The sequence below is a fragment of the Glycine max genome, chromosome 9 (assembly GCF_000004515.6).
Source record: "Glycine max cultivar Williams 82 chromosome 9, Glycine_max_v4.0, whole genome shotgun sequence".
Taxonomy (NCBI): domain Eukaryota; kingdom Viridiplantae; phylum Streptophyta; class Magnoliopsida; order Fabales; family Fabaceae; genus Glycine; species Glycine max.
The window spans coordinates 8,766,591-8,780,352 of record NC_038245.2 but is presented as its reverse complement, the minus strand read 5'-3'; the positions used below and the strand labels follow the sequence as shown (position 1 = coordinate 8,780,352).

Below are 13,762 nucleotides of genomic sequence, written 5' to 3'. Positions count from 1 at the left end.
TCATGATTGCCATTGTATTCCCTATCATGTTCACTCAGTTATCATGGATGAAATGAAATAAATTTATTCACTCTCAAAAACAAAAAAGCCTCATTGCATGGCTTCAGTGTTGAGCCCCTTATTCATTTGCATGTTGTCCAGCCCGTGACTTACTTCTATAGTAGACGTCAATTTCTTTTTTCTAACAATTGTTTGATTTGAGAAGGAAAAAAAATCTATTTTCACTTTAATTTTTTTATTTCAAAAATTTGTATAAAAACTATTGGAAATATTTTTGTATTATTTTATGTTTTGATTGTTTCCTATATTAACTCTATAAAAAAACAAAAAAAAAATATAAAAGAAAACATTTTCTCAAACCAAACATTTTGGAAGGTTTTGCATTTATGCCCACACTATTCCATATTGAACCGTCCTGCTTTTTTCCCTGAAGTTGATTGGTTTTGAATCTTTTGATAACCAAGGCAGCCAAGGAAAACACAGTTATCCATATTTGCACTAGTGGAGTGGCGATAAGACATAATAGTAATGGGAGCATAATTTGGGGCTTAAAATTGAGTTTTTGGGATTGCCAGCATTGTACTAATGAATCTTAATGATGTCTGTTCTCCAGCATCAAATTTTATATATTCTTTTCTCTCTAGAATTTATTGGAGAAAAGTAATAAAGACCATACTTTCATTACCTTATGGGATGGATGATGGAAATGCATGGTAGGACAGACAACGATATCATATGAATTGCCATTAACTTGAAATTGATATCACAATGAGTAGCAGTTGTTGCCATATGCTTACCTTAAAAAGATTGATGCAGGTTCAAGAAAAAAAAAAAAAAGCGGTATTCATTCCAGTAATGTAGCATCAATAAGAAAATTTCCAAGTCGCTATGAATCCTAAACAGTTGGAAAATCTCTAGTCATCTCATACACTTGCACCAAGCATGGACAAGAGATCCGAGCAACAACGGCTATTAGTTAACAGTTGTTGTGTCCAGTAAAAATGCTTCAAGTCTTCAATAGCCACCATGGCTTCTATATCAAGGTAAAAACATTGGGATAATGCATGTTTGATATGTATAAAAAGTCTATCCTGCCTGTGTTACTAAGATGTTCCTCCCAATCCTGACTTGGTATAGCCCAGACTAATGAGTTTCTGAATCAATATTTTCTCAGCTTGTGTCTGCAATCCAAGAAAGTTGCAATAAATAAATACATAAATAATAGAGAATTTAAAAAGAGGTGTTGTAAAGAGTGAATAGCAATGAAAAAAGGGTAAGCTGCCACTACTGTAGGATTTTGGGGAGTGTCAGATCAACCTTATACCCCTTGAGCAAAGGGACAATTTACAAATTACAATAACTGGAAATTTTAAAATCAATCATAAACTACAAGTATTTTATTGCCATCCACTGTCATAAACGAAATGCCAAATTGTCAATGCCTAATACTAGGTAACAGCACATGCCATGCATAGTATCAGGTTACATTGTTACTGTATACAAGAGTATGTGATAAGAATAATTGTTATCTAACAAATGGAGACTATTTATTAAAAAGTAACAACAAAGTAGAGGAAAATACAGAAAGTAAGAGCAAATGCTCCCAGCAAAGGTAAATCCCTATGGTCCCAAGCTATAAGCCTAAACTGAAAATAGAAGCACACATACCCCTCTCTCCCTCTGAACTATCCTATATAACAGGTTTATCCTCAATCTCCTCACACAAACTTTCCCTCTTATGTTATTTGCAAATTAGTCCCTTACCTAAATGAAGAATTGGTCCAGATAAGGAGGTTACTGGGGCTTTATCAGATTCCATCTTGTGACTAATCAAATCTAGGAACCTACCAGTCTATTCAAATTTCTATGTATTAGTAAGTTAATCGAGTAACTGAATATGCAAGGATTGTACAATGATTGCATATTCAATTTTCTAACAAATTATATCCAAGTAGAAAGTTGGAACAACAATATAAATTCTTAGATATATTTCTCTGAGGATATCACTTTCTTGTTTTAAGAAGTTGACTTAAATATAACATATAGCAATAAGAAAATAATTTAGAAGCAGCACAACTTCCCTGTGCTAGTGCAAACATACATAAGTGAGTGGGAGAGAAAACAAACCTCAAGCATGGGGCTATTTTTTGGAATACTGCAAGCCAAAATTATGTTCAGACCAGTCTTTAACACTGAGAAACAAAGAAAATTAATTCATAAACTAGAGGAATAATATTTTAAATATCAAACATTATAATAGTTACCTGATCGATGAGCAATGCCAGACCCTGTATTATCAGAAACCCCTCCAAGTATGGAAGTGACAGAAACCAAACTGTTCTGCGTGTATCACCATAGATCACAATCCTTATATAATCTTTAAACATACTCATGATGAGCTTAAAGGAATGAAACAACTTACAGGACCAGTAGACGCTGCTGCATACATGTGTCCCAATTTTGCAGAGTTGTTACCAATCCACACATATATCTATGATAATCAATTAACCATCCATATCAGAAGAATCTTTGGGAGAAAATAAATAAAATCAAAAGCAACGAAAGATAGTTGCTTTCATTATAGGCTATATCATAAATTACCCTATTAAAATTTCATACTTTCAAACCTAATGCAAGTGAAAATAAAATTGTCACCACTTTGTTCCAAAAGTATACATTCATATTGGGTGAATTGATCTAAAGCCTAGTTTGTGAATGACCCAATTGAAGAAACATGATGTTTTATTTAGTTTTTTTTTTCATTAATTGAATCTATTGAAACATGAAGAAAAGAGTTTGATGTGGGGAAAACCTGTTTGGGAAACCTGTTGGAACAAAGAAGCTCTTCACGCACACTTACACTATGCACTCACTCACTCTATGTTAGAGAATAAGAGAAGATGAAAGAATTGATTGAAAAAATAGAGGGAACTTAGAATTTTGAATAAAACCTTCAGCACTCTCATTTATCTCATTCATGATCACTATTATTTTTATACACTGCACATGTAGCTATAACAACCTTCATAGCTGTCAAACTAACTAACTCCTAACTACTAACTAACTAACTGAATTACAACATACATCAACAAAACCGAATGATTTGAAAATGGAGGCTAGCATCATTGACAAGTTCAGAAAAACTAGTGATCTACAGTTGACCCTGTTGTTCCTGGGCATGTACATTACCCTTCTCTTCCTTCAATTTCAACTCTTAAATCCCCTTTTCCAATCCTTCAGAATCCAACATCATGACACAAAACTGCAAAACCCCAACTTTTCATGACACATGTGCAACCAAAAAAAACAACATTGTCTACAAGCACCTTACTGAATCAACAACTATAAGATGCTGTGAAAAATGAATAAAGAATCAAACTTCAATGTGAGAATCATAATTCATAACCAATCACAGAAACTAACTAAGATGATTATATAAGTTGATGGATTACCTCTATGCTCTGTAGCTGTTGCTTTTGATGGCACAAAATCTTGTATAATCTCTCCTTCTACCCTTTTATCCTCCAATTCTGATACCCCACTCAACTCTGTTTCTGAGACTGCAAGATCTTCTTCGTTATGAAATAGGAATCATTTTCAACTTTGACCATTGAAGTTTGAAGAGCAACCATTGGATAAGGGATGAGTAGTAGTGTTGACAGGCCGGGACGGTTTTGGTCAATTTCAGGACCAGTATTATCAAATCTGTTCGGTCTAGATTAGTTCAGTTGTACAATTTTTATTTATTTTTAACTCAATCCAACCTCATCCTCATCAACCTTTTGGTTCAGTTCGAATAGATGTATTATTTATTTAAATTTGATTTTTTTATAGATATATTATTTTATATTATAATTTATTTAAATATCTAATATAATTAACACAACATTATTAAATATATGAAAATAGTAAAATTGATTCATTTAATATCATAAGATAATATTCTAAAATCGACTAATAAAAAATTAAACAAAATATTCTTCAACGAGATGTACGATAACAGTCTGAATCACAAGTATTTATTAAACTAAGCTTTGATGCAATCAGATTTGTTATAATCAGATTTGTTGTAACCAGATTTGCTTAAACAAATTAAAATATGATCCTTTAATACTATAAACATGACAGAAAAAAGGTGAAAAAAAAATAAAAAATAACAATGTACTTGAAACTAATCCATCAAGAAGTTTCAACATGGATAGTTCCAACATTTAGAGTCTCAATGTTAATAGTATTTAAAGTCAAACCAAATAATTCTAAGAATTTTGATATGTTCGGTTCGATTCGGTTTTGATCAGATATATAAATCTAAACTCATGACCTAAACCATACATAAACGATTTTAATCAATTTAATTCAATTTTGACCAAATATATAAATGACATAACTCAAACGGTTTAGAAGAATTTGAATCAATTTGAATTCACACATGATCACCTATAGGGATGAGAAAAGTTATTAGGGTGTCTATGATTGTCAAATTTATTTTACTTAAATTTTCATTTTCATCATTTAAGGTATCTTGGGACTTTGGCCAGTTTTTTTCTTAATAGTTATTTTTAAAATTACAACTAAAAATAAGAATTTGAAAGAAAAAAAAAAAAAAGAAGCTGGCTTTCAGCTTTTTTTTTTTAATTTAAAAGTTTCTTTTAAGTTAAACATTGTTGAATATTTTTTTAAAAAAAATAGTCTTATTTAAACTAGTTATCTCGTCTAATAAAAAATTATGAAATAAAAATACAGAATGCGTAAAGTTTTTTTTTTTTTGGTTGCAAAAAGAATGTGTAAAGTTAGTTTAATATAGATGAAAATATTTTATTGTTAATAAATAAATAAAAATAATGAAATATGGATATTTAAAACTTTTAATTTTTAAAAATGAAAAAACTACTTTAGTTAATAAAATTTTATTTTCATATATTTTTTTAATAATATACAATATAAATGGAAGAAGTTTAAATATTAATTGTAATTGGTAAAATGTTTAAATTTTTATATATTATTGTTGAATAATATTTCTTTTAAAAAGGTTTGCTTATGACTGTATGGACGTTTATTCAATAGGAGAACATGCTCAAATATAATATAAATGACAATATATACAAAAATAATGCAAATTTATTTTTAAAGAAAGAAAAAAAAACATATTCAATGAGAGAGGCCTTTTGTGTTTCTGTCTTTCAGATGATCTGTCTTTCAGATGAGAACATTTTAGATTTTTTTTTTTTACAGTAAAAGGTTAAGTGAGTTAAATCTTTAGATTTGTCAATGTGTTAAGGCTCATTTAGCACTTATAAAAATACTTATTAACATTGATTCATAAACAAGATCCACACATGAGCCACATAATCCATACACAAGTTAAAATTGAATATTAGTTTAAGCAAGATAGGAAAGATTTGATTCTAAACCTTTTGAGTAATAAAGTGTTGGTGGGCTCAAAATAGACCCAACACTAAATTTTGATTAATAAATAGCAATTTTATTGCATATATATATATATATATATATATATATATATATATATATATATATATATATATATATATATATATATATATATATATATATATAAACGTTTGTTACATTTATAAAAACACTAATTACATATGCATATACTTTTTATTATTTTATTATTTAACTTGATATATTTTTCAAAAAGTAGTGTTAAAAGGATTGGAAAAATTAATATTTTATTTTATATATTTAATCAAAATATTATTGTTTTTATGTGATTAATATTTACTTTATTGTAACACAAATATCTTATTAGTGCTTTATATTGTCTTTTTGAAAAATATAATGTGAATGTATTATTCTAAAATAAATGGTAATTATCAATGATGAATTGCAAAAATAAGATATAATCCTAAATAATTTAGATTTATTTTCAAAAATTTTGAGTGTATATATTTCCAGAGAGAAGAAAAGAATACAAAGAAGGAAAAAGTGAAAAACAATAATGTGTTGAAAAGAAATAAAATTTAAGAAATGTCTAAGAGGTAAAAATAATAATAAATAAGATAGATACCAATCCTAAAAATTTAAGAAATAATTATTGAAAAATTTTAAAAATATATTAAGTATTGTTAAATGATAAAGTTAAAATTCATGTTATAATGAGTTAAATTTTATGTACCACCAATATAAAAAAAATTATATGATCAACTAATTAGAAATTGTAACATTTCAAATGTTAAGGAAGAAAGGTAAAAACTAAATGTCAATCAAAAGAGAGATCAAACACGGGTAAGAAACAACTCTTAATAAACTTTCACAAGAAGAACACCTCATTAAAATTTAATACACATTAGAATGAGAGAATCCAAAGAGATGTAAGAATATACAATTGAGAATGAAAGAAAATGGTAATTAATATTATCTTTACTAATAAGATACATTTACTATCCAGTAATTTATCACCTAAAAACTCCACTATTAAACATACTTGCCTTGTAGTAATTTAATCTTTCCTCATAAGTTTCTTAACAAACGTCTCAATAAGACCAAAGCATGCCAAAAAGTCTTGTATTGATTTGTAAGAACAGTTACCAACCCTGAAAACATTCGAGCATTACAAAATCACCATAAACATGAATTACAAAATATGTATTATATTATAAAAATAACAAATCATACATAATATATAATTAAATTTCAATGTAAAACTTTTACAATACATTCTAATTAAATTCAATTTATACTAGTAAATGACCTTATCTTGTGCACTTAAACATACCTTCCAACCAAAATTAAAGTTCTCACTATCAATCTCATTTTTTCAAAAAAAAAAATACGATGATAGAAATTAACAAAAAGCAAAAAGCTCACTAATCATTTTCAATAGTCAATTGAGATTCCAAATAGTCACTATTAACTTGGTATTAGAAGGCAATGATTAATAAGCCTTCGTCATTATTTTTTCATAGACTAATTGTATTTTTACTTAATTTTTTATTATAGTTTTACACATAAGAAAGAGATAATATGTAAAGGGAAAAAAGTATATATATATATATATATATATATATATATATATATATATATATATATATATATATATATATATATATATAAAGATCAAGATGAAAGACATAATGAAAACGCAAAGGAAAAAATGTAAAACAATATTGTAAAAAAATGAAAATAAGGATAATTAAACTCTTTGTTTGTGGCCAGAATTGTAGCTAACGCTCTAAAAATAGATATCTACAAGTCTTTGAAATTAAAAATATTACTCCGTACTATATAATGAAGAAATCTCGTGCACATGTTGATAAGTGTATTAAAATCCGTCATTTGACACATTGATAGTTCGATGCTTCATAATATATTTTGAATCTCTCAATTTTAAATTTTAAAATCTGTTAATTTTAGCCCTACAAATTAAAATTTACGTTTAAGTTCCTTAAATTCTGCAAATTTTTTAATCACTCATGCAACAAAACATCGTCACTAATTTTACATCCAAACTATGAAAATCAATCAAGAGAAACTAAAAAAACATTTTTCAAAATTAAGAGACTAAAAAAAGAAATTAAAATTTAGGAGACCAAAAATAAAAATGACACAAATTTAAAGAAACAAAAATATATTTAAGCCTTAAATTAATAATTTTACAAACAGGACAACTAGAAAGTCTGCCGACAAAATTTTCAAGTAAAACCAAGGGTCGCAAAAAAATGAAAACTAATTAACGGCAACCACAGCTTGAATATAATTTTCAAACACCACAAGCTATGTATATCCCATTGTAATGTAATTAATATAATATGAAAAATTCAATTTATAATTAAAAATAAGTCAAACAATGCCTAGTGTCAGAATTTTAGCATAAAAAATTATCAAACAAATTAGATTAAAATGTTGCATTCAGTAACTTAAGAAAAAATTAAATAACTGGGCCTCCCAACCAGGAGACCAGATTATACAAGAGGCCAATTTGTCCCCTCATCTATTGTCAAAAACCATGTTTCAGAGTGGTAATAACTCAAATGATGCATTCTACACAAGCAAGTAATTACAAAGAACAAGCATATGATTTCATTATAAAATCTATTGCCTAGAAAGAATGAGGAATAGGGGTGCATTAGACTCAGCTTCCCCTTCCTAGTTCTTTCTCCAAAAGGGTACTCTAAAAATAATCTAGTATTTGGTTTTTCACTTTCCTGTTGCATATTGGTTGGTTAACTGTGTTCGTCCAATATGAGATAACCTTGATGATGAAATTAGTGGTGTTTCTTCATCAATTTTCATATCAGAAGCAGTACCATTACCTCCACTGCTTCCCTCATTGTCACCAATGTTATCTGGCACATATATATCGGATGACTTCTTCTCGAATTTCCAGTCCTGCATGTGACACAGATTCAAATAAACATGGATTGATGTTTTGTTCGAAAATTACCATACTGAAACAAGGATGGACAGTTCTCACTATAAAGTTTTGCATTGTCTTAAAAGGATTATACATTTATATTATACTAGACACATGTTAAAAGATGATAGAAGGAAATGAGACCTTTGTGATCCGATCCGGTATACTTTCAACAGGCAATTGAGAGGCACGGACATCCTTAACCTTTATGTAATTGTACATCACAACTCCACACAATGCTGCAGGAAATTATGAAATGGTTAGAGTGAGGGGGGAGAATGAAGAATATCATGATTCAAACAAGACTTACCAATAGCATAGCCAACTATATTCAACCCAGTTATTGTAGATTCTGGGAATATAACAGTTGAAAGAGCTATCAATATCCAGTCTTTAAGCACACCAGCGACCCGGATGGTTACAGCACCGGTTCTACCAATGACTAAGAAAATGGAGAAATTCAAGGCTAGAGCACATATAGCGTTGGAAAAGAAGATCCAAAAATTGAACTGAATCTGTGAAACTTCCATCACAGGCTTCTCTAGTAGGTACCAAGGCACAAAGAGAAACACAAAACTGCATATAGCAAAGAGCAAAAGAAGTTAGCAACTCACATGGCATGCAAGGTTTGTCGATAAGCATACATTGATACCCCAAATAATATCACTTATTTATTTGAGCTAATAAGTTGGGCAATAAACTAGATTTATGACATAAATTGCACAGTTAGAAAAGGCAAACAAATACTAAGATACCAATTATTCATGCATGTGCATGATGTAGAGCCATATTACTAAAACTTTGTACAATTTGAATTATTGTGTATTAAATCACAGATAGAGAGAAAAGAGTTTACATATGAATAGAAGTTATTACCCAAGTCCAGATGATCATGAATCAATTAGATGGTTATGTTATCAACTAGATGGGTTATTTGTAACAGATAAACTGCCACATTTTCTGTTTGGGTTCAGTATGTATGACAATTGTAGTATTGTACAGAATCCAGTGATGTATCTTAGAGAAAACTACTTGAGAATATCAATAGAAATACCTGCAGGGAGCTATGTAATATAAGCTTGTAATAGGATTTAAAGTCAACCCCTTTTTCTGCAGAAGAACTTGTGTTAAGACCAGTCTTAAAGCTTCTGCAAATATGCCTGTGACCTGGTAAACTGTACCAACTATATTAAAATGAATTTCCCCATATGAGGAAATGACAACCCCAACACTGACCAGCAACATGTTCAAGAACACATCACACCTTGCTTTGTCAATACCACACAAAACAGCCATAATGAAAGTTGCCACCGGCACTGAAATACCAAGTTTAAGAATTAAGGAAATTGTGTCACCAGAAAGAAAAAAAAAAGAATTAAGGAAATTGAGCTCATATAGTAAGAGAAACATCAAACATGTGAAGTTCATAAAAACATACTCAGAGCTTTGAGCATCTGGATAAAAGCCACGGAGATGTGCAAGTAGGCTGTGTTACCAAACCTGTACCATCCAAAGGCATTACATATTGCCCATATAAATAGTTGTTTCCTCAAAACTTTTGATATTAGTAAGCATGTGTAAAATCAAAAGAGAATAGTGCTTGATATTTAGTACTATACAAAAGGAACATTCATATTTCATAGAAACATCATACTTTAAAATTTGAATTCTATATTAGAGAAAATGAACAACATTCTATGTTCTCTAATTGGGCTTTCATTGAGCACGGAATGCATAGTAATTCTATGCACCACATGATCATGATTATACTATATTCTCTGAGGAGGGTTGATACTCGAGAACATTGAACTTCAAACTAACAATATCCATCTAACAGGTTTGCTTAGTCATGCTGGAATAACCACTCCAAATTTCTAAAACACTACTATACGCTATTGAGACAACATTTTACAAAGATGGCAGTATTAGAAGTAGAACTATCCTTAGATGGGTGTTCCATGGGCAAACTTCCAGAAATCAAGCTTAACTGCTTAGTGCGTAAAGATGATTCATACCATCAATAATCCAGCAATGGTCAAATTAAGCACAATTAAGAAATACATACACAAGGGGCATGCCCCAACCCCATTAAGAAATCTGAGAATCATGTTCAGAAAAAGTACAGTTAGCTCATTTTGCAGTGCTTACCAAAGACTAGATGCAAAGAAAGCACTTATTGGTACCACGCAAGTTGCATATCTGCCACAGAAGGAACTTTGTTTTAGAAAGATTGACTAAGGACAAGTAGAGCTCTAGAAGGATTTAAACCGATAGCAAACTCACATTTCAAATGTCATTTTGACAGGAGTCACAATCTGCAATAACATAAGAAAAGAGTATTGGTCAAGGTAAGAACCAAATAATCAAACAATGAAACATAATCAAGCAAAGGAGTGTAGATGGAAAAAATGCTCAAGCATAGAAGGTAGGTGTTACTTATTGTTGGGAGATGCCAAGAATAAATTTCCCTCTCTATGTGATTAAGATGGGCTATAAAAAAAAAATTAAGAGAGTAAGAGAAGAAAAATAACACCAAGAAATTTTTAATGTGGAAAATCCCCTCAGTATGAAAGGAAAAAACCATGGGACCAAGTCCAAAACAAATATCTCCACTATGAAGTAGGATTACAATGATCTCAATCTCACCCAATAGGATGATTTACAATATTTCTCAAACACTCACCAAATATGGTGGAAATATAACTCTTTTCTAGAAGAGGATTACAAAAAACTATCTCACTCTATCACTCTTGAAGGATCTCGCTTGCTTGCAATAACTTCTTACAAGCCCCCATTTATAAAGTGGAGGAATATGACTTCTCCCAAGAGTAATAAACGGATGTAAATTAATTTTCATATTTCCAAGAACCCTTGAAAATCTTATCTCCATTTTTCTAAAATGAATGTGATATCATCGAGAGTCAAAGATGAAATTCCAAAAGCTTGGAATCTCCACCTTTTATTTTTCATGCATTTGATGTTATCAAGATTTGTTGAATGTGGTGCTCCATAATTATAGTCGTACTTCATAGTGGAGATATTTTGTTGGACTTGGTCCCGTGGGGGTTTTCCACGTTAAAAATTTCTTGGTGTTATTCTTCTTCTCTTACTCTCGTAATTTATTTTTCTTATTGCCCATCTAAATCACATAGAGAGGGAAATTTATTCTTGGTATTTTCCAACACTTATGGTATGTAGAGTATAAAACCCTAGTGAAAGCAAATATATGTAAAAAAAAATTAAAAAAAAAAACAGAAAGATGGCCATTTGAACTACTTAGCAATTTATAATATTCTCCCGTGTACCCATAGCAAGCACTTGCCTCCTACTACTTCTCACATGTAGCACATAACATTGTAGAAAACACATTTAAAGAAGCAATACATTACATATACCAACTTGCACTTAATGTAGGATGCATTGCTGTTAGCTGCAATAACTTGAGACATCATACAAGACACAGTTTATGGAAATAAAAAATCATCCAAGCTAACTCTTGTATTTAATATGTTATCAATGTTGTTGACCGGAAATAAAAGATCATCCAAGCTTTGTAAGTTTCCCTTTCATTCCCTGAGGCCAAGGAACTTAGTTAACAATATCATTACTTAATAGCATATATTCCAAGAAGCTATCATTTTAACTTTTGATAGCAACAAACAATGTTGCCAAATAAGAGCAAGCTCAACTCCAAGAATTGCCATTCAAATAATGTTAAAACTAATTTGTCATGACATTCAAACAAGAAAAGCACTAACAAAAAGAGTGAGAACAACCAAATGAAACTAATTAGTTAAAAACTTAAAATAACTACTAAATTAAATCTAGTGTGATGAGAACCACAGAACAGAAGGAGTCCAATTTACACAATGCTAACCCACCAACTGAAACACACTCATCACTCTCATCACTAACAAAAGCCATGACATGACATGCCAGCTAGACAAGAATATCAACATGTTATAGACGTGCAAGTACACGAATCAGCAACATTAACAATCACAAATAAACAAATCAATAAACAAAACAAAATAAATAAAATAAAAGAAGATTTAGCAGAAATTAGCAAGTAGAAGAAAAAAGGGTTGTTGGTTACCTTAAAGACCCGAACAAGGAAAAATGCGACTGCCCCAGAAAAGGCCATGTGAATCATCGTGAGCGTTATGGGAAGGGGAAAGTTGAAGTATTTTGGCGACAGAACCCACTGCCACAACAACAAATTTTTTTTATCAAATCAAAAAATAGTAAATATCATTATTCATTAACTAACAATTACAATTCTCTATTTATTAATTATGGAAGTGTCTACCTCAATTGGTTGAGAAGATTTCTACGGATAAAAGAAAAAGCAACATTGTTAAGTAAAAGGGACAGTAGTGGGTACCTTATTGTACAAAATGACGCCGGAAGAGAGCAGGATGTAGATGAACAAGTAGACATAAGTGAGAAAAAGCGTTTTGTTGATCATCATTTTTTTTGTTTTTGTTTTGGGGGTTTGGACAAAAGGGGGCAAAGAAAGAAAGAAAAGGGGTTCAGCAGTGAGCTAAAGACATGTTGAAAAATGCAACAACTTGGAATGAAAATGAAACCCAAATGTTATTATCAATCAATAATCAATAATAATGGGTTTAGTGAAGGGTGCGGATCGGATCTGCGAGGAGGGGTACCCTCGAAGAGAAGAGAAGAGAAGAGAAGTGAGGAATAAGGGGGAGAGGGTACCCAGTGGAGTGGAATATATAAGGAGGAGAAGAGAAGATAGATGGAATTGCGAATTGCAATGGTTACAAATCTGAGTGAGAGAGAAAGAGAAAGAAGTATAGGGAAGGTGGGTGGGAATAATAATAGTACAGTAGATGATAAAAAATGAATGAATGGGGTAGGTAATTGGGAAGTGGCTGAAGAGAAAAGTTACCACTTTCGAAACGAGTCATTAATGGGGGAGCTACTTCGTACCATGTGCTTTCTTACTATTCTGCTTCTTTTCTCTGCGCCAATTGGTTTCTGTTTTTCCAAAGGAAATAATTGTATTCACGTAGAGTTGTAATCTTATTACTCATAGGGGGTTGATGCAGTGTTCTTAGATTCTCTTTATGAAAAATAGTAATTTTTTTTGTAAATAGGTAAAGTGTTGATAAATTTATTTCCATAGATAAAAATTTAAATTTTAGGTTTTTAATGAGAAAAAATTAGATAAATCTATCTATTTGTTAATTTATCATGAATGAAAGAGAACTTAGGAGATTATCTACATATCAATCTAAGGACGACAATAATTATTTATTTAAAATAATTTAATTTTTTTTTCTTTTTAATAATTATAAGCATAATATTGTAATAAATATTTTTAAATAAATAATCATTGTAATCTCTAAATATATAGGACAG

General features: G+C 30.2%; 1 protein-coding gene and 1 non-coding gene across 2 annotated transcripts; both read right to left on the bottom strand.

Annotated features, from left to right (window-relative positions):
- Positions 1-843: 843 nt before the first annotated feature.
- LOC100813537 (proteasome assembly chaperone 4) lies at positions 844-3,253 on the bottom strand. Its single transcript, XR_005886530.1, has 6 exons — positions 3,096-3,253; positions 2,813-2,825; positions 2,423-2,491; positions 2,265-2,340; positions 2,128-2,192; positions 844-1,181 (listed from the first exon to the last, which is right to left on the bottom strand). It is a non-coding gene; the product is annotated as a proteasome assembly chaperone 4 (transcript).
- Positions 3,254-7,876: 4,623 nt separating this feature from the next.
- LOC100812996 (probable sugar phosphate/phosphate translocator At1g48230) lies at positions 7,877-13,429 on the bottom strand. The gene is made up of 9 exons (XM_003533766.5): positions 12,762-13,429; positions 12,474-12,581; positions 10,661-10,692; positions 10,526-10,576; positions 9,816-9,877; positions 9,432-9,693; positions 8,688-8,953; positions 8,522-8,616; positions 7,877-8,352 (listed from the first exon to the last, which is right to left on the bottom strand). Exons 1-9 carry the CDS (start codon positions 12,846-12,848, stop codon positions 8,161-8,163), a joined length of 1,155 nt encoding a protein of 384 aa, XP_003533814.1. The 5' UTR covers positions 12,849-13,429; the 3' UTR covers positions 7,877-8,160.
- Positions 13,430-13,762: the final 333 nt, after the last annotated feature.

Excerpts from the sequence above, each read along its gene's own strand:
- LOC100812996 (XM_003533766.5), bottom strand. The coding sequence starts at position 12,848 with ATGATGATCAACAAAACGCTTTTTCTCACTTATGTCTACTTGTTCATC. Across the intron at positions 10,693-12,473 it reads TCCTTGTTCGGGTCTTTAAG|ATTGTGACTCCTGTCAAAAT; the intron begins GTAACCAACAAC and ends ATGTTATTGCAG. Across the intron at positions 10,577-10,660 it reads GTCAAAATGACATTTGAAAT|ATATGCAACTTGCGTGGTAC; the intron begins GTGAGTTTGCTA and ends CTTCTGTGGCAG.